Source organism: Diceros bicornis, chromosome 9, assembly GCF_020826845.1.
Source record: "Diceros bicornis minor isolate mBicDic1 chromosome 9, mDicBic1.mat.cur, whole genome shotgun sequence".
Lineage (NCBI taxonomy): Eukaryota > Metazoa > Chordata > Mammalia > Perissodactyla > Rhinocerotidae > Diceros > Diceros bicornis.
In genome coordinates, this window is record NC_080748.1 from 21,898,097 (window position 1) to 21,920,447 (window position 22,351).

At 36.4% G+C, this 22,351-nt stretch overlaps 1 protein-coding gene and 1 pseudogene across 1 annotated transcript in view; one reads left to right on the plus strand and one right to left on the minus strand.

Moving 5' to 3' along the window:
• LOC131409892 (phosphatidylinositol 3,4,5-trisphosphate 3-phosphatase TPTE2-like) overlaps positions 1-22,351 on the plus strand; it is a 222,171-nt gene that overhangs the window by 190,696 nt on the left and 9,124 nt on the right. Inside the window, exons 7-10 of the mRNA XM_058547643.1 lie at positions 408-472; positions 9,947-10,007; positions 10,823-10,904; positions 11,007-11,095. Of these exons, the coding sequence (XP_058403626.1) occupies positions 408-472; positions 9,947-10,007; positions 10,823-10,904; positions 11,007-11,095 (297 nt within the window). The remainder of the gene's footprint in view (positions 1-407; positions 473-9,946; positions 10,008-10,822; positions 10,905-11,006; positions 11,096-22,351) is intronic.
• The window catches only part of LOC131409909 (serine/threonine-protein phosphatase 4 regulatory subunit 2-like), a 51,254-nt pseudogene continuing 32,428 nt past the window's right edge, over positions 3,526-22,351 (minus strand).

Sequence of the window (22,351 nt, forward strand, 5' to 3'; positions counted from 1 at the left end):
AGGTCACTGTTTTGTGGGTCTTGGGTTTCTGAGTCAGGAGCACTGGAAAGCACCCTGGGAGTTGCCACGATTGCTGGAGCCCAGGTCTCCCTTTTTCCTTTAGTGTTTAGTTAAGAAATAAATTCTCACCAGGGGGAGCTCCGGACTGAGATCAGCACAAATCTGTTGCATTTGGCTGGAACCAGTCAAGTCTTGGGAACACTATGTGAGTTTAATGGTCATTATATTGGGTATTTTAATATGTTATGTTGAGTATCCTGAGGGTTAGTTGGCTTTTTTTCCTGTCATTCCCAATCCTCAAAGTTCTTTTTTATGAAAAAAAGACTCTGGTTATATGTAAATTAAGTTCTCATTTATTGTTTCACATCTATAATGACATTTGTAATAGTGACTATTTTGACTTCCAGATCACATTATTGCGATGTCATTCCCATCTTCTGGAAGACAGTCTTTCTATAGGAATCCCATTCAGGTAAGGGTATTTATCTAACAAATGCTCATATTTCTCAGTAAACAGACAGTGGAGTTATAAGTTTAACATTGGCACAGAGATGGCAGTATTCTCCTAACAATTTACTCTTTCAGGTAAAAAATTATAATGGATTGATATCTGTTAGCTTTTGCTGTGTGTTACAAACCACCCGAAAACTTAGTGACTTCTAACAGCAACCATTTGCTTAGCTTATCATAATGTGGTTTATGAATTTGGGTCAGGCTTAACTGAGTGGTTCTGCTAATCAGGAACAGGCTTAACTAATCTCTGCCGGGCTAACTCACGCATCTGTGGGCAGCTACTGGGCCTCTGAGGCTTGGCTGGTCTAAAATGGCGTGGCTGGATGGCTCCATGTGGTGTCTCCTTCTCCAGCAGGCTAGCTCAGGCTTGTTCACATGGTGGCAGGGCAAAGATCCCACAAGCAGCAAGCGAAAAAATGCAGGGCCCCTAAAGGCCCAGGCTCAAAACTAGTATAATGGGGCTTCTACCTGCTTCTATTGCACAAAGTCAATTACGAACCCATTCCAGATTCAAGGAGTGGAAACTGGCTCCATATCTTGATGGCAGAAGTTGCAATGAACTGTGGCCATTTTTTGTAGTCTATCATAGGGGAGAAGGATGGGACTTCTTCAACTAAAATGTGTTTTCTTAGGTTGAGATCCTAAATTATAGTGGAGGCATACTGCTTTAAGTTCTGTGGATTAAATAAATTAATTTCAAACATACAACGATGTTTACTATGAAATTCCAGTTTAAAGTCATTGTTTTAAGATGTTTGCATATGTGTGTAGGTGTGTATACATTAGTGCAATTTACAGTATTTGTTATAGCTCAGTAAAAATGTAATTATATATGTATGTCTATATATAAGTGTACATATATACACATGCAAATATAATTATACTTTTATTGAGACATACAAATACTATAAATTGCACTAATCTTAAGTATATATCTTGATGATGGAAAACAGTATGGAGATTCCTCAAAAAATTAAGAATAAAACTACCATATGATCCAGCTATTCCACTGCTGGCTATTTATCCAAAGAACATGAAAACACGAACGTGTAAAGATATATGCACCCTTATGTTCATTACAGCATTGTTCACAATAGCCAACACTTGAAAACAACCTAAGTGCCCATCAAGGGATGAATGGATAAAGAAGCTGTGGTATATTTACACAATGGAATACTACTCAGCTATTAAAAAAAAAAAAAAAAGATGAAGTCTTGCCATTTGCAACAACATGGATGAACCTTGAGGGTATTATGCTAAGTGAAATGTCAGAGGGAAAAAGTCAAGTACTGTATGATCTCACTCATAAGTAGATGATAAAAACAACAACAACAACAAACACACACATAGGTACAGAGGTTAGATGGGTGGTTACCAGGGGAAGGTGGGAGCAAGGAGGGGGAAAGAGGTGACAGGGCATAGGTGTATGGTAATGGATGGTAATTAGTCTTTGAGTGGTGAACATGATGTAGTCTACACAGAAATCAAAATATAATGATGTACATCTGAAAAAGAAAAGTATATATCTTGATGAAATTATATATAGATGTATATGCATGTCACCAACACCCTTATAAAGATATAGAACATTTCTTGCTCTTTTTCAGTCAATATTCCAACACACTAGAGGTAATTACTATTCTAACTTCTGTCACCACAGATTAGTTTTACTTTTTCTTGAATTTCACATAAGTGGAATCATATAGTACATCTTTTGTGACTGGCTTTTTATGCTCAAAATAAATTTTGTGAGATTCTTCTAATATTGTTGTATGTGCCATAGTTATCCACTGTATTCATCTCTCATAGGAACGAAAAATATAACATTTGTCCCTTAGAATAATATATGTATATTTATATATAATATATAGTATGTATATTATATAATATACACAATTATATATAACTACATATAAAATTATAGTTATTTATAATGTTTAATGTATATTATATATAAAATATATTATTCCATTTATAAATATGTATAATTTATATAATAATATAAATTCATCTCTTATAGAAGCAGAAAAATATAACATGGTCTCCCTTAGACTAATATATGTATATTTATATTTAAAATTATATAATTTATATGTAATATATGCTGTATATATTATATACAGTATAATTATTTGTATATACTCATATCATATAACATTATGTTATATCTATAATCTATATATAATATATTACATTATATAATATAACCTGTATGTTATAATCTATCCTGTATAATATATTACATATAACTATAAAACATTATTCTAAGGGGGCAAATTTTATATTTTTCTGTTTCTGTAAGAGATGAATATATATAATGTATATTTATAAATATTAATAATATATAACTATCATGAAACCCTACAATTCACATAGTAAAATGTTGAAACTGATGAAAATATGAAAACTGCTAGAGCTGTCAGAAAAAGACAAGACACAAAGATTTCTTGTGTATATGTAAACTAAATGTGATACTCTCCTCAAAGTTTAAAAATTATAATTATTACCATCCAGTTTAATACTTTAATTCTAAATTTTAAGGAATCTATACACAAACCACTGATTAACCAGACTCCCCCACCAAAAAAAAATCAGTGATAAGCAGGAGCCAGAGGAGCTGATAATTCACAGTTCCTATGTGAACAACTCTCTCAGGATTTATCCCATAAAGTACTTTATTTTACAACCTGCTTCTCTTGTAAAACTAAAGCTCCACTTTACTACATACAAACCTCGTACAGTGTGAAACTAGAATTGTATGTCAAATACTGCAGCTGAATGTTTCTAAATAATCTGTTCTATCGGTTCCTCAGTGACTTCTGTGGCTCATCCTCCTTTTCTATGGATGATTCTGAGAGAATCTCTCCAGTTCGACTGGTATTGGATCCTACTAATTATTCTGTTTCACTACTTACAGGGCCTTATAGTTTCACTTCCTTTGGAAGGCAAATCTTTCTCAGCTTGAGACAGACGAGATTCCTCCATTTGAGTCTTTTCCTCAGAAGTATGTCAAATACTGCAGCTGAATGTTTCTAAATAATCTGTTCTATCAGTTCCTCTGTGACTTCTGTGGCTCATCCTCATTTTCTATGGATGATTCTGAGAGAATCTCTCCAGTTCGACTGGTATTGGATCCTACTAATTATTCTGTTTCATGGCAGAGAGAATCACTACTTACAGGGCCTTATAGTTTCACTTCCTTTGGAAGGCAAATCTTTCTCAGCTTGAGACAGACGAGATTCCTCCATTTGAGTCTTTTCCTCAGAAGTCTCTTCGTTCACAGTTAAGGCGTCGTCAGATTCTTTTTCTTGATTTTTTTTCTTTCTGGGATCAAGTCTGTTGATGTCATTAGAGACTCTTCTTCCTCTTTGTCCTCTTCTGTACAGTGCTGCCTGATACAACCACTTGCTTTGTCTTTATTCTTAGATGATGATGATTCTTCTGTTTCTTCTACCGTAACTGAAGAGATTTCACTAGAAGTTGTTTGGCCATCTCTCCGACTTCACCTTCTTTGTCCAACTTGAGTCTTTTCACCTGATGTTTCCACAGCATCTTCATTTGATGTTTATTCACCTGATGATTAGATTTCCGCTTTGTTAGCAAAGGATACAACTCAGGACCAGCCAGATGGAAGAGATGCCTAGGGCAACGTATGGGGGAAGGGGCACAAAGCTTCCAAGCTCTCTCCAGACTCACCTTTCTCCCAGCATTTCCACCTGCTCACCAACCCAGAAGAGCCTGTACTTCTTTAAAACTGTCTTGGCTTGGGCCGGCCCGGTTGTTTAGTGGTTAAGTGCGCACGCTCTACTTTGGCGGCCCGGCGTTCAGAGGTTCGAATCCCGGGTGCACACTGATGCAGCGCTTGTCAAGCCATGCTGTGGCGACGTCCCCTATAAAGTAGAGGAACGTGGGCATGGGTGTTAGCCCAGGGCCAGTCTGCCTCAGAAAAAAGAGGAAGATTGGCATCGGATGTTAGCTCAGGGCTGATCTTCCTCTCACAGACACACACACACACACACAAAACACTATCTTGGCTTTCCTAGGTCCTTTGAGTTTCTATATAAATATCAGAATCAGCTTGTTAATTTCCACACACACACCCCCTGCTGGTATTTTAGCTTGGATGACATTGACTACATAGCTTAATTTGGAGGAGAATCAGCATCTAAAAATATTGAGTCTTCCAACCCACAAACATAATATATCTCTCCATTTATTTAGATTCTTCTTTAATTTCTTTTAGCAACATTTTCACTGTACAGGCTTTGCACATCTTTTGTTAGTTTTATCCCTATTTGATGGATTTTGATGCTATTTTAAATGGTATTTTTAAATTTTTACTTTCTAATTGTCTGCTGCTGATACATGGGAATATAACTGATTTTTGTATGTATATCCAGCACCCTTCATAACTTCACGTATTCATTTCAATAATTAATTTGTAGATTCCTTGGGAACTTTTACATACATAATCATGTAATTTACTCTTTTCTTTCCACTTTTTATACCTTTTCTTTTTCTTTCTTTATTGAGTTGTCTATGACTCCACTGTAATGTTGAATAGAAGTGGTAAGAGTAGACAGCCTTGCCTTGTTCCCAAACTTAGGTAGAAAGACTTAGTTATTTCACTGTTAGAATGATGTTTTCGAGAGGCTTTTTGTAGCTGTCCTTTACCAGATTAAGAAACTTCCATTTTATTTGTAGTTTGCTAAGAGTTTTTAATCATCAATTGGTGCTGAATATATCAGGTACTTTTTCTGCATCTACTGAGATAATCAAAATGTTTTTCTCTTATTCCATTGAGACTTTCAAATGTTAAAACAACCTTTTTTATTCCTGAGTAACCCCCTTTTGGTCTTAATGTATTATCCTTTTTATATATCACTAGATCCTATTTGCTAATATTTTATTTAGGGATTTTTGTATATATTAATGAGAGATATTAACTTCAATTTTCTTTTCTTGAAATGTGCTTATCAGCTGGTCTACAATGACCTTAGCGGGGTGTCTGGGGTAACTCATATGTGCTCCACATGTCTTCATCCTCCGTTAGGCTTGCCTGGGTCTGTTCTCATGGTGATGGCAAAAGGCAAGAGCTAGAGTGGAATCTTATAAGGGCTTTGCAAGCCTCTGCTTTGTGTCATCCCGTTGACCAAATCAACTCACATGATGATGGAGCCCAATATTAGAGTGAGAGGACACTACAAGATGGATACAGGGAGGGATGAAGAATTGGGACCATTAATGAAATCATTCTACCTTATTCTAAGGCAGGGAAACATTTCTATACATGTAAAACATTTACAAACAATAACTAATACATATTCAGAGCCTTGTGACTTGGAAAGTTGCATAAAATCCATTTGTAAATGTCCAAAAAGGCCTTGAGGAAGGAGGCCTGAAGCATATCTTACCCAGGTTATGCTATTTCGATGTAAGACACGATTCAACCACTCCCTTGGCCAATTTTGAATAATTTTCTAAATTACTGTTTAATGTAGAAACTACTTAACCTCGTCCATAATGAGAACAGTTATGGAGTAATTTGACCAGGGTCCATTGGATGGATCATGGCACTTCTGGGCAGCCATCCCAAAATTGCCATAATCCATCTTTACCGATAAAGCATCCCTTGATTGCCAATATTGCTTTTTCAGTAGGTTCAGCTGATAACTGTGAGTTAATTATAACTTGTCTAAACGGAGCCAATTTTCTTTTGTAGATTTGGTGATGATAAATATCAATTTAACAACACTTAATACTAGCTGTTAAAAAAAAAAGCAAAAACTTTAATTTAGTGTGTATGTCAAAGCAAGGACATTATGTGTGGCTTCTGGAGTGGTCTCTAGACTTCTGGTTTCTATCAGTTATTATACTATTATCTTCTGGAATATTGACAAAGTTCTAATAAGTCATGGATCCCTTTAGCATTTTTAGTCAGCATATTCAAAGAGGAGATAATAAATCATCTGTTTTCATAAAATCTGTAAATTGAGAACCACCCCCAAAACACATCTACTATACATATTAATATTTACTCTCATCTTTTGCCAGATTGCAGGCTCAAGCAAACTCAAGATAAGAGCCATCTACAAACTATTTTAAATCAGGGTTGACTAAAGGGTGCGAGAGTCAGATCTGGGCATACTTAACTCCCGAGAGAACGCTGAACAGTCATGTGGTTCTCCTTTACTCTCAAGAGGGAATAAACTTGCACGGTTATATTTTGAACAACACTGAATAGTAATATGCAGGGCAAACAGTAGGATTTCATAAGTGGTAAATTTGCTAACAGAGAAGTGTCCAGAAGTGTTGCCTAGAAGTAGCAAGAATCGTGTGGATGTGGGAGAGGAGAAGCAAGCACTATGGTGGAAGTGTCAACAAGTTTGGCCACTGCTGCCACCACACGCAAGCAAGGAGGGTGTACCTTCACCTCCACGTCGAGGAATGTGCTAAGGTAGACAATAGACTTCTGGTGTGAACTCTTTTGTTTAGTTAATATTTGAGTTAATATTTTGTAAACAGAGAGAAGGGTTTGGCTTATTTAGAAACTCAACGGTGGATGTTGTTGTAAAAAGCCTTTCAAAGAATAAACAGCATTTTCCTCTTTTGCATCCCAAGGAAGAGTTTCAGGAATTGTAAACTTAATAAGCCCATGTAAAGGCCGAGCCATTTAGAAAAATGAGATATCGATTACCTATAGTCCTAAAAGTCTTATTTAGCTTTTCGTTTTTGGCCTTGGTACAACTGAATAGTCCTTATTCTGCTTGAGGACAGAAACTGTGCATCTGGTGACAGACTGTGACTCAAAAATGTAGTTTCTTGGCAGAGTCGAACTTTTGTCTAGATGCTTTATGTCTCTGTTCAGCTAATTCAGATAAGAGGTATTTGGAGTCTTCAGGTAAACTACTTAGGTCAGAAAACACAGCAGTAAATTATCTCCATATTGAGTCAAGGATGGACTCATGGAGAAAACTCCAATCCTTAAGATCATTTTTTAAACAGTTTATTTAGAGAAACATGAAGGAGATTTTTTTAAATCCCTGAAGCTTAACCACTCAGATATATTAATTTTCCCATAAAAAAGCAAATACTGACTATCCTTAAATGTGGGTATACTAAAGAAGGCTGCACATAAATTAACCACTGTGAAATAGTTACTTTTTGAGAGAATAAAGCCAGCCTTGGTGGTCTAGTGGATAAGATTCTGGCGCTCTCGCCTCTGTGGCCTGGGTTTGTTTCCTCATCAGCGAACGTCACACCAGTCGTCTGTTGGTTGTCATACTGTGGCGACTACGTGTTGCTGTGGTGCTGAAAGCTATGCCATTGGTATTTCAAATACCAGCGGGGTCACCCATGGTGGACAGGTTGCAGTGGAGCTTGCAGACTAGACAGACTAGGAAGAAGGACCTGACCAGGGAGGGTTCTGCTCTGCTGCACACAGAGTCCTATGAGTCGGAATCAACTTGATGGTGCCAATAACAAAAAACAGCTGAGAAAATAAGGGCAGAAGCGTATTCTAACGGTTGCATGATATTTTATTAGTGCTGTAATTAACCTTTAGTGTTGGATGTTAAGTGTCAGTATTATCAATAACGCAGCAACAAAGGCATAAAGCTTCTTCTGCGTAGATTCCTAGGAGGGAAATTAACTGGTCAAAGAGTATGAATACTTTCAGAGTTCTTAATATATACTGCCAAATCCAAGGGATTGTATCAGCAATAAATCAAAGGTTTAATTTTCATGCCATATTTGCCAGCATTGGATTTTCTCATTAAAAAGGAAAGGGCTAATTTCATGGGTGAAAATGGCATTTCGTCGTCGTTTTGGCATCTTTATTGGTGAGGCTAAATATTCGTCTATGTAGGTTGTCAGCCAGTTGGATTTTCTCTTTTGTGAATTGACGTTTTTATTTATGGCCCATTTATCTATAGGGTGAGGGAGTACTTTTTCAATTATTGTTAATGAGTTATTAGTTTATACTACTCTAACTAATTTATAGAGTATACTAGGCATCGTCCTCGTTCACTCAGTTTTACTGAAAAATCTCCCATTATTTGTTTGTTGTAGTGTGGCATTTTTTAAACAGAAATTTCAAATTTTTATGAAGTCAAACATAAATCTGTTGATCTTCCATTGATTTAATCCTTAGTTCTTCCTCATCCAAAGACTTGATTAATGTTCACTTAAATTTCTTAGAGATATTTGTGGGTTTTTTATATTTGATTCCTCAATCCATCTGGATTTTATCTTGGTGTAAGGAATCCCATGCATTTTTGATGTGTGTAAGACTATTTATCCCCCCTACCACAGTCCTGTGCAGACTCAGAATGTTTATCTTTTTGATTTATTATTTTCTCCTGACAGGGATAATCAGTTTAACAAATTGATTACTTTAATACCTTAGTTTTTCTTTTTCTCAATATTAAGCCAGGAAACATTGCTCTAAGGGTACTATACTAATCAATTTTTGAGATTTTTTACAGTAACTTTTGTTTTTGACAGAGACACATGCACATGTGTGTGCTGCAGATGGATAAGTTTGCTGGAAATATTGTTGTATTAGTATGGTGATATTAACTATATTTTAAATAATAACCACTATTTCTTATTTTAAAGTTATGCATATATACATATATGTGTGTATATACATACACATATATACACATACACATATACATATTCATTAGAAAATAAGAAAACACAGATGAGCCAAGAAAGTCTCCATATTGCCACCACTTATCCAAAATTTGGGTAGTGGTTAAGTTTGCGCACTCTGCTTTGGCGGCCCGGGCTTTGCAGATTCGGGTCCTGGGGGCAGACCCACTCACCACTCATCAAGGCACGCTGTGGCAGTGTCCCATATACAAAATAGAGGAAGATGGGCACAGATGTTAGCTCAGGGCTAATCTTCCTCAGCAAAAAAATAAATAAATAAAATAAAATTTGATATAATGTGTTTATCTTTTTCTATCGTGCACACACACACACACAATCATACATACATTTTTTGCATTTATTTATTTAAATAGTGCTTAGATTGTAATATCCAGATCATTATCTAAAAGACATATCTATTTAGAATTAGATCTAGATGAGAATCATATACTACTGTGAACTAATGATTTGGAACAAATTTACTTAAAGCCGGTTAACCATCTAATTTCCTTCTCTGGTGTCTTTAAACAATGTGTATTTATGATAAGAGGCTGATCAGAGTAGTCAAGCACAACCTTGTGGGCTATTTGAAAACTATCAGTGGGTTAGATATGACTTGGAATGCACGTACCCTCATAGTCCCTGAATCTCCCCTAAAAGGTGCTAAGTGAGGGACAAGTGAATAAAAGGTAATAAGCACTTTAGGTTACTCCTAGGAAATGGCTTCTGTTGGTGCTGTGTGGATATATGTAATATATGTGTCCATCGATTTTAGGAAGTTGTGCGGTTCCTGGATACCAAGCATCAAAACCACTATCAAGTCTACAATCTATGCAGTATGTACATGACTAGGTATTTTGCTACTATAGGTAGAAAACTGATCACTGCATGTAAGAAGATGATTCAGTTTTTCCATTTCATCTAGTCCTAAGTATTTGGTCATGGTAGGAAGTGAGTTAAAAAAGTGTCCATCTTGTGCTGGCCCTATTTGGTGGGAGAAGATAGCTCAACAGCACAAAGTGCCCTGTGAGGGAGGCAGGAGGCTGGAGTAGAGGCGGACCCATTCTAGGAGGAGTCCGCTCTAGTGGTATTAGATTAGGAAAATATTCCTGTCTTTCCTGCCAGCTTGTGTTTTGAAGACAGACAATTCAACAAATGCGTACTCTAACCCACTAGGTGTGGGGTGTGAGGAGAGCAGGCCCCTACATGGAAGAAAAAAAAAAAAGGAAAACTGTGTAGAAAACAGATTATATCTCAGCTTACTACTTTGTCTCTCCTGAGTTTTCCTCTTCCTGTACATTAGATAGACATTTTCAGGAGGCAAGCATTTTGGTCAGCCACATTTGCTTCTGCTCTGTGGTGTCTAACTACCCTACGCTAATGTAAAGAGTAGCCTGCTAGAAAATTTCAAGTAAGGCCTATTAAACAAACCAAAATAAGTTGGGCTTAGGTCACTCAAGATGGACAAACCACTACTGGCCTTATGTTTTTGAGACCATTTAGTTTCTTTTAGAGCAGCAGGAGCCAGTCAGAAAGCTCCTTTTAAAGATGGATAAGGAATTTCTAATAGAAAAGTATAACTTATTCATAGCTTGATCATTTACTGTGTTTATTAGGTATAGAAATATGACCTATATATCATTTATTTTAGGTGAGAAAGCTTATGATCCTGAGCACTTCCACCATAGGGTCCATCGAGTCATGATTGACGACCACAATGTCCCCACTCTGAAGTAAGTTTTCTCCAAGTTGCCTGTCAGAAGAGGGCTAAATAAATTGAGCTTGATTTTTTTGAAGTATTTTAATTCAACTAAAAATCTTACATTTGAAATCAGTGAGATGCTGCAACTTGCGAAGGAAGTAGTTGAGTGGCTGGCTCAAGATACAGAGAACATTGTAGCGATTCATTGCAAAGGCGGCAAAGGTAAAAACATTTTTCTTTTTATTTCTCTTTTTCTTAAGAAATTTGAAACATATGTTAAAGTGCAAGACCGAGATACATACTGCTATTAATCAGTATTAATAGTTGTTAACATTTTTTATTATTAGCTTCAAGACTGAAGGAAGGGAAGGAAAGAGGGAGGAGAGGGGGAGGAAGGAAGGAAGAAAATAGGAATAAAAGAACTGAGCAATGTTGAGCGTATTTTCCCTTGTTTATTGACTATTTGGGTTTCTTCATTTTTGATTTGCTAAAATAATCTGTCGAAATACAAGCGGTGTTTACTGTCCGAGCCCTTTTACTCTATTTAAGATTATTCTTAAATTTTGCGAGAGCCTTTTAAGGTTAAGGGAGTCAATAGTGATGCTATTTCAAAAACCCAAAATTATGCTGGAATTCCTATAGTGTAATGATACAAAGAAGCTGACTTTGCGGCGGTAAAATGAAAAAAAAAAGCCGTTTCTAAATCCAGCCAATTTAAGTTGAGTTAGATTTTCTCTCATTCAGCTTCAAACTTTTAATAATCATCTAAGCATATCTCACAATTTTTGACAAACAAAGAATTATGTTTTTGGTGAGCTATAAAATGGCTTTTTATATTGAATTCCAGGAAAACACCACTCTTTAAAACTGGCTTATATAATTGAGTAGAATCAAGTTTTAGTGTTACTTGAAAATGAGTTTCAAGCCCATTCGTGAGTAGGCAAGTTCTGTCTTCAGCTCCACAGGTTGAAGTATTCTGTATATATTGGCAATTTACAATACCATGGATAAATGAAGAATACAGTGGTTGAACCACATGGAATTGCCAGTTTTTGACTATCTTTTACTTATAAAAATGGCCATTTCACATGGGTCAACCTAAAGTATTATAATTCAAGCAATTGGCTTCAGTTTTCTTTTCATTAAAGCTAATTCCCTGCTTGAAGCAAAACATTCATTTCAAATTTAATCTTTTTCTTTTTTCTGAGAGAGGTCTTAACATTATTCTATGTTCACGTCTTTCATTGATTTTCCTTTAAGACTCTTTGGAGGGCTGGTATTCAGCTGGTGTGCACCAGAGCAGCCTCTTTTTCCAAGTTTTCATTCGTATTGGTTTTCCTCTCTTCTTGTTGGTTAGTGCCTCCGTGTTACCAGTAGTATCATGATAGTCAAAATATTTATTGATTTATAGGACTTCTTTAAATAATCTGAATGCTCATTTTTTGTTAGTAGTTTATACTATAAATATCTCCTCCCACTGTGTTGTCTTTTAAATTTTATTATGATTTATTTTGTCACATAGAAGTTTGTAATTTTGAATGTAGTGAAATTTATCAGTCGAGTGTGTGTGTGTGTGTGTGTGTGTGGTTCATGCTTTTTTTGTCATGTTTAAGAAATCCAGAGCCAGCCCTGATGGCCTAGTGGTTCAAGTTCGGCGCTCACTGCTTCGGCAGCCCAGGTCCACTTCTGGTTCTCGGAACCACACCACCCCTCTGTCAGTTGCCATGCTTTGGTGGTGGCTCACATATAAGACCTAGAATGACTTAACAACTAGGATATATAACTATGTACTGGGGCTTTGGGGAGAAAAAAAAAAAAAGGAAGATTGGCAACAGATGTTAACTCAGGGTGAATCTTTCCCTGCAGGAAAAAAAAAAAAAAAAAAACCCACCCATACTCTGAGATAGTGAAGATATTCTAATATAAAATATTAAAGTTTCATTTTTTACATTTAGGTCTTTAATTAGAATTTGGAGAGGGAGGTGTTTTTTTCATATGGTTGGAAGTTGTCCTAACACCATCTATTGCATGCTCATTTATTCCCCATTGATTTGTAATCCCTTCTCAGTCACTTATCAAGTTTCCATAAATGTTTGGGACTGTTTCTGAGTTCTCTATATCATGCTATTGTAATTTTTATGGCTTTATATGTCTTGATAAAGACAGAATTGTCTTGGCTTTTCTTACACTTAATTTTAGAATCATTTTATTAAGTTCTACAATAATATACATTTAGGATTTTTATTGGAACTGATTGAATTTATAGATTAATTTGATAAAGAACTGACAACTTTGCAATATTGAGTTGTACATGGGTTTTTTTTCTGTTTATTTGAACCATCTTGTCTGTCTTTCAATAATATTTTATACTTTTCTTCATGATGGTCTTGCATATCTTTTGTTAAATACTGCAAATGGAAGGGTTTTTTTCCTATTACATTTGGATTGTTTCCAGTTTTTACTATTATAAATAATGCTGCTATGAAATACTCGCTTCTTGTTGCACATGTGCCCACATTTCTGTTGAGTATATGAACTAAAATTGTTGTGTCTTAGGATAATGAATCTTGAACTTTGATAGATGATATCATTTGTTTTCCAAAACAGTTGTACCGATTTACACTCAACTGACATTTGTAAAAGTTCCAAGTGCTCCACGCTTCACCAATACTTTGGAGTTCTCAGTCGTTTTTATTTTTAGCCATTGGGTGGATGTGTAGTTGTGTCTCATTATGGCTTTCATTTGCATTTCTATGATTATTACAGAATAATAATGAAACTGAGACAGCTTTTTCATAGGTTTATTAGCCACTTGGATATCCTTTTTTGTGAAGTATCTGTTTAATTTCCTTGTCCATTTTTTCTCCTGGATTGTTTGATTTTTTCCAGTTGACTTGTAGGAGTTCTTTATTCTCGATTTCAACTCTGTTGTTTGTTATACGTATTGCAAGAAAGGTTTTCTGTTCTGTAACTTACCTTTTCTCTCTCTCACGAGTATTTTTTGGTTAACAGAAGTTCTTCATTCTAACATAGTCAATGTATATTATTCTTTCTTTTTATAAAGATAGTGTTTTTGTGTCCGAATTAAGAAATCTTTCCCTGAGTTTAAAAAGACATTCTCTTATATTATCTTACAGAAGGTTTGTTCCATTTGGAGTTGATTTTTGTGTGTGGTGTTAGGAAGAGGTCAAGTTTCGTGTTTTTCCATATGGCTCTCTGATTGTTTCAGCACACTAATTGGAAAGACTTTCATTTCTTTACTGCTCTGCGGGACATGGATCTGTTTCTGAACTTTCTATTCTGTTCATTGCTCTTTCATCTACCTGTGTGCCAGTAACACAAATTGCTTTCTAATAAGTCTTGATTTACAGTCAAGGAAATCCATCCATCTTGTTGTTCTTCACAATTGTTTGGGTTTTTTAGGCCATCTACATTTCCACATAAATAGAGAATCACCTTGTCAAGTTACACACACACACACACACACACACACACACACACACACACGCACACACGCCTGATGGAATTTTGTTTGGAATTATATTGAATCTGTAGATTGAGGAGAATCGAAATCTTTACAATACTGTCTCTTCCAATCCATAAATGGAGATATCCCCTCATTTGGTTAGGTCTTCTTTAATCTCTCTTTACAATGTTTTTTCATTTTCTGTGTATGTTTCTCATTAGATTTATTCCTGGGTATTTGTTATTTTTGATACTATTATGAATGATAGCCCTTTAAAATTTTTATTTTCTAAATGTTTTTTATTGTTGCTTTAAATGCAGTTGATTTTATTCATTTTGCAATCAGCAGCTTCATTAAACTCTCTTATTAATTCTACTAATTTATCTGTAAATTCTTTGGGATTTACGGCACAGGATTACATCATGTGAAAATAACGAACTGTATTTTTTTTTCCTTTCAATTCTTTTTTTCCCCCAGCCCTGGCTAGAACCTTTGGTACAGTGTTGAATTAGAAGTGGTGATAGTAGCCATCCTTGTTCTGTTCCTGCTGTCAAAGGAAAGGCTTTCAACAACGTCTCGTCAATTACTTTAGGGTTTTGTGTGTGCCTGCGTGTGAATGTGTTTGCTTTTTAGATACTCTTTATCAGATTAAGAAATTCCTTTAATTTGCTAAGAGTTTTTAACATGAGTGGATGTTGAATTTTATTGGAAGCTTTTTCTGAGTCTTTAAGATGATAATATGCTTTTTCACCTTTATTCTATTAAGCTGGTTGATTATGTTGACTGATTATCAAATGGTAAACCAACCTTGTATTCCTGGAATAAACACAATTTTGTTGTGCTGTATTCTTTTTTAATAAATTGCTAGATTCAATTTTGTTCTGCTTGTTTTGAGTATACTTATTTTCTTTTACTACTTTCTTGAATTGAAAATTTAACTAATTAAATTTTAATTTCTTAGCTTTGTGATCTATGTATTTAAAGTCTATGTATTTTCCTGTTAATACTGCTTTAGCTAACTTCCAGTTGTCTTATAGGTACTGCTTTTGTTGTCATTTAGTTTTGAATAATTTATGATTATTCTACTAATTCTCATAAAAATAATTCTCCTAAAAATTACCTGATTTTTTTTAACACAGAGATTATGTAGAAGTGATTTTTAAACATCTGGATTATTTAGAAATTATTTATTTTAAATTCCCTAGTGCTTAGGAGTTTTAGCCCTAGTTTTCTTATTGATTTTTCATTGTATTTGTTCAGAGATAGTGATCTAGAATCAAAGTGAGGTCCGTGGACTAGCGGCATTAGCATCAACTAGGAGCCATTTAGAAAAGGAGAATCTCATAACCGCCACAGACCTACTGAATGAGAATCTGCATTTTAATACAATCCTCAGATGACTCATACACCTTGAAATTTGAGAAGCACCAATCTATATGATTGCTCAGTAATGACTGTAGAGTTTTTGCCTTTTATTCTTTTCCCTCTGGTTTATCTAAAGCTTTGGTTCACGCTGGGAACTGATCTAACCATTTTTCCTTCAACTTGGAGAAAAGAGCAGTGCAAACTTTTAACATTTTTGGCCCACTCAAAGCTCACTTTTAGGAATGTTTGGCCCTTTCTCCTTCCACTTGGAGGAGGGAATAAAAACCAAGGGCATCACCTGGGTTGCATGTTTTCCTCACTTTAGCCAGCACAGCCAAAATCTGCTAGGGGAGCCAGCAAGCCAACTCTCATATGGTTGGATCCATCATTTTTACTTCCATAGGCAACTTCTCCGTCTCACAACAGCACCTGAGCTGCTGTATCACACCACTGGTAACTCCACAACCACTCAGGCACCACAGATTTGTCGTACCATCCCTTCATCCTTCCTTTTCCCAAACAATGCTTTTGCCATATTGCAGCGAGTCAGGGTCATTTTAGTGAATCCCACTTCTACCACCAGCTGTGTCAGAGGCCCCCAAGACCCACCCCCAGACTCAGTGATTCTCCAGAGGACTCACAGGACTCAGCACATAGTCATATTCATGGCTATGATTGATTACAGTGAAAGGATACAAAGCAAAATGAGCAAAGATAAAAGGCGCTTGGGGCAAAGTCCAGAAGAAACCAGGCACAGACTTCCAGGGGTCTTCATCAGTGGAGTCACACAGGATGTGATTAATGCCTTCAGCACTGAGTTGTGACAACACACGTGAGATCAGGAAAGCTCATTAGAGACCTAGTGCCCAAGGTTTTCATTGGGGGCTGGTCACACAGACACCTTCTCCCTGGCATGCGCTGAAATTCCAGACTCTCAGAAGAAAAGCAGGTGTTCAGCATAAACCATATTGTTTCATAAACGGTTTAGGCACAGTGAGCCAGTCTTATCTGGGAATGGTGGGAATCCTCCCAAAGTCCAATTTCCCAGATGCCAGCCAAGGCAAAACTTGCAAGCAAGCCTATGGATAGCAGTCTCAGGCCTGCTGTGTTAACTCTTTTCTGCACGATGATATTGGGTCTTTGGAATTTGTTGACACTTTCTTTGTGGTGTAATGTAGGATCCATTTAAAACTATAACTAGAAATCTCATACCTAGAAAATAATGTATATTCTCTAATTTTCTTGAGCAGGGGCCTCTATCTATCCATTAAATCAATCTTATTAATTATATTACTCAAATCTTTATATTTACTATTTCTTATCTTTTTTACTATTTCTTTCTTTATATCAACTATTTCATGTGTTGGTTTCTTCTTTTTATTCTGTCAACTCTTGCTCTCTATATTTCACAGTGTGTTGTGAGGTGCATGCAAATACATGATTATTATATCTTCTGAATGGATTCTTTCTGCTATAAATTTGTCATGATTTTATGTTCAACCTTTCTGTGTCATTTTGGTTTAGGTCTGTCTCTTGAAACAGCATATACCTGCATCATTAAAAATGCAGCCTTAGTAGCTCCATTTTCAATGTATTTATTGTGATTGCTGACATATTTGGACTTATCTGTGGCATTCAATTACGTGTTTTATATTTACCACAATTTTTCTGTGCTTCTTTTTATCTCTTTTCCTGCATTCTGTGGATCCTCTCACCCTTTTCTTTTTCCTCTAATAGTTTATTTTGAGGTTTCTTGGCTTCACCTCCTACCTACCAGTTTGATTCCTCTCTCCATTTCTGATCCTCTGTGTTTTCCTTGCCTTTTCATTATTGAGTTCAGCCATGTTTTTTCTCTATCATTTCCACATGTTTGCTATAGAGGTGGAAGTTTTTCAGTCTACCGTTGGTGCTCAAATCATCATCTTGATTTAGAAACAGAACTTTCAATCATCTTTGTTAGATTTATTGAACTCTAATGCAAATAATACTCAGATTTAATATTCTCAGTATGCTTGTAAAGAAAACTCTTTAGAATTTCTTAGAATATTTTTGTGTCCTTTATGGGAAAATGGTAGAACAGAAACCTCCTTGCCAGATTTGCCAGATAAATAACAAAATACCTGAAATGAAGCAAAAAGAAAAAAAAAGGTCCAGCAAAGGAAACTCCAAAAACAGTGATCCAGGGTACAGTGAAAAATATTGAAAAATCCAGAGGAGTCAAGCAAGCCTGCAGGTGACTGGAAAAGGCAGTCATATTAGCGGGACATAAAGAAGTTCAAGACTAAGCTAGATAAATGGATTGATTTCGTAAACTTGTACATATCTACTGTGATATTACTGTAAAAGGATAAAAAGAAAAAAATGGTTATGTAAGAAAGCATTTGGAAATAAAATCGGAAAGCCATAATAAACTTGTAAATGCTACAGAATGGTGTTCCTCAAAGTGTGCATATCATTATACAGTTGGTAATAGTGGGATAGTTAGCATTAAACTGTCTGAATTTAAATCCTAGGACCGTTGCTAACCACTTGGGTGAGTTAGATAACCATTCAAGACCTCAGTTTTCAGGCCGGCCCCGTGGCTTAGCGGTTAAGTGCGCACGCTCCGCTACTGGCAGCCCGGGTTCGGATCCCGGGCACGCACCAACGCGCTGCTTGTCCGGCCACGCTGAGGCCACGTCCCACATACAGCAACTAGAAGGATGTGCAACTATGACATACAACTATCTACTGGGGCTTTAGGGAAAAAAAGGAGGAGGATTGGCAATAGATGTTAGCTCGGAGCCGGTCTACCTCAGCAAAAAGAGGAGGATTAGCATGGATGTTAGCTTAGGGCTGATCTTCCTCACACAAAAAAATAAATAAATAAACTTAAAAAAACAAAACAAAACCTCAGTTTTCCCATCTGTAAACTGGGAATTGTAATACCTACCTGAGACGATTGTTAAGAAACTAAAATGAGGTAATGCATATTAAACTGTGTAGTAGACCACCTGGTAAATAGTAAACAGTGAATAAATGGTAGCTCTTATAATTATTAAAATGGGGTCTAAAGATAGCCAGCACCAGAATCATTAATGAGGAGGAAGTGGCGATAGCAAGTGTAGACTAGGGACTCAAGCAGCTTGGCTGCAAAAGGACAGAGAGAAGTTAGGTGTTTGGGCATTTGGGGCTGATAGAGAGTGTTGTTTATAAGACACGGCGGGGGGGACCTGAATGTGTTTATTTGCCAAGGGAAAGGGTCAGAGAGAGGGAGAGGTTGAAGATACAGAAGAATGGGGACTAATAAAGTCAAAACCCTGAGTTGAGAGAAGAGGATGGGGTCCAGAGCCCAAGTGGAGGATTTGGCTAAATGAAGAGGAGAAACTCCTCACCAATGAGATTCAAGGGAAGAGGTGTAGTCACAGGAATAGACATAGTCACAGGAAGATTGTAGGGGGCACTGGGAGGCAACAAGTTATGGGAGGTCTCGCCTCTGTGAAGAAAGAAATGAAGACACAAACTCAGAGTCAGTGGGAAGGTACACCATTAATTGATATTATTACCAATATGAAAAGTTGTGTGATTTTTCTCCAGCAGTTCTCTGCATCTCTGGTGTCTCTGCATCTCTGGTGTCTCTGCATCTCTGGTCTAGGAATGCAGGAAGTGGGTGCCCAAATTGACCCAGTATTAGGTTTGTACAGAATGGGTACAGCAAAAGGACCCAGAAGCGAGAGTGGCAATGTTATTGGCAATGTTATGCAGTATTGGTAAAACCAACAGTGAAATTGTCCATCATGCTTCTAGGGGGTTGAGGAAGTGAAAACAAAATGAGAAAAATGAGTGGTCATGGGACCGGATGACATGATAAATTGAAAGGGCAGATATATTCGTTCATTCATGCATTGAACACCAGATGCTGTCTAGATGCATTTATGTGACAGTGTACAAAGCAGACACGTGCACTTCTCCCATGGAGACCACAGTCTATTGTTTACAGAGAAAAAATATATGTATTAGATGGTGATACGTGCAATTGAAAAAATAAAAATAAGGAGAATATGAAGTGGGAGAGAGGTTGCTAATTGATATGTAGATGGCCAAGGAAGGTCTTACCCATACAAAGACATTTGAGCAGAGATGTCACACGAGGAGTACCCTGAGAGTACAGGTGTGCAGGGAAGGTAGGGTATAAAGAGTACCAAGAGAGTATCAAAGAAGTAAATGAAATAAATCCACCAGAGCCTAGAAAATTCACATTGAGCTTGAGTGATCATGGCTTTCCTTGATCTATGTGTATGCAACCAATCCTTTCAAGTATATTTGTGTTAAAATTTCTCCCTCAACTGATACCAAGGTTACTGGCTTACAATCTGGGAAATGCACCACCTCCTGGTTTTCAAAGCAGGAAATGAAATCAGCTCTAGGCTACCCACACCTCTCCTGTTCTCCACCATGGGGAATAACTAGTGATGCTGGGGAATCTCTTTTGCAAGTTTATCCAGTCAGGAATTCTAAGTTTTCTGGAATAGAATTCCACTGGGCCCAAGGACTAGAATGAACTGAGAACTCTCTCTCAGATTCTTCAGCTGTCTTTTATAGATGTCTTTTACTAATGTTTAGTCTATCCTTTTCAATTGGAATTTTTTTCCTATTTGAAAGACTGACAAGTAAAAAAGAAAATTGAAATGTTGCAGTTATCAGAACATAATGATTAAAAGCACAGGCTTTGAAATAAAATATCTGGGTTTAAATCCCAACTATGCCATTAAATAATTGTGTGGCAGAGTGAATTACTTAAACTCTCAATGCTTTAGTTTTCTAATATGTATAATGTGGATGATGACAGTTCCAACCTCAGAGTCCTATTGTAGAGATTAAATGAAATATGAAAATTATCCATCTGGCAAGAAGTGTCGATGGCTCAATAATACTGGCCATTATTGTTATCCTTCAACTGTATGCTATCAGTTTTTAGCAGCAGACTTATCTTTCCTGAGTCTTTTTCTAGTAGATATGCAATGAGCATATTTTTATTTAAATAATAGGAGTGAATATTTAAGCGTCTCTAGCTCTTTCAAAGTCTTTTAAAGGATGCTACAAAGTTCATCTTCATTTGAGACATTCATTGTATCAAATAAGGCAGTCAAACTGACAAAAGCCTATTTTGGTCTGAATATCTTGAAGAAGAAATTGTTTCAGTTACATTTTTAAGTGCTTTAAACAACTCTAAGGGACACACACACACACAGCTACCACTCTTGGTGTCTGGAAAATTACCTCAGTGCTCTGCTTGTAGATTCAAGAATTTGAAGTATAAGATCTGTATTGTGAGGAAGGGTGATGGACACAACTTGAGAAAGAATACAGTTTAAGGATTGTTGTAAAAGGTCATATAAGCTGGCGTTAAGATATCTTGCTATTTGACTATGTGAAAGTTTCTTAAACTTACAGAACCTCAGTTTCTCAGTTTCTTTATGCTGGGTTATTTACCTCACAGAGTTGTTGTAAAGATTATACGAGATCTGTAAAGCATGACCCAAACGTTAGTTATTAGCATTATGAAAGCCAAGAATTGTGCTATATTTAGAGGTGCAAGATGCTTCTGCTGACTTCAGGATAACAAAAGCTCTCTTATGACTTCCATCTGACTAACTTGGTAGATTATCTGATGTTCTCCATTCCCACCATGAACACACCTATTGGTGTCCATTGGCCTGTTGAAAACTTGTAGCTAGTGAGCTTCTTTTTAGTATGGCTATGTGTTTCTGCTTCCACCAGTATCTGCCAGTTCTACTTGTTATTATGCTTACGTCAAGTAATCAAATATTATGTAGATCTGTAAAATGTCGGAGTGAACAGAAAGAGTTACAATTTTATGAAACCTAAGTTGAATGTTTCAAGAAGATTCAATGAAGTTGAGTGCCTACAACCAAAATTGCAGCTGAATTAAATGCAAGTAAGACTAATGTAAAACATTGGGAGAAAAATTCCAGTAGTAAAATCTAGAAGGATTCTGGACCTAGGTTGCTCTAAAGAATCTGAAACTAGAAATATAGATGAGGCAATGGTTTATACCATGAGCCTGGCCTTTCCAAGAAAGAACGCCAACTGGGGGGACTCATACTTAAAAAGTTAAAACCTTTGTCTAATATCAGAAGTGTAGTGAATGAATGTACATTTATGTTTTAAGTGAAAATACAATATTGAAGCCAAGTATGTATCATTTTTATGATTCCCTGCTGTACATGACTTGACTGGATGAGAGAGCATCTACTATGGCTGTGGTTGTACTTATCCATAGCCACAAGGACGTGAAGCTGAAAAAGTTTTTTTCAAATGGGAAAATATCAGACTTATAGAGACCAGAGATGTCCTCCAAAATTGAAATATTAACAGTCTATACAACTGACAGCCAGGTCATTAACGGTCAGTAGCTCCGTTTAGCAAGAGGCTTTTATTTGTAATAGCACAGGGTAGTACAAAGTCCTGTTTGGAAGTACTTGGCTTAAAATAGTGTTTTTCAACCTATGGGCTGCAAAATAACTTTAGTGGTCCAATAAAAAAAAAGATGGACTAGAAAATAGAGTGCATCTCAAGGTAGAAGGCTAAGTTTGGAATTACATAAAATAAGTTCAGCATATACTGGCTAAGACAAAAGCTACAGA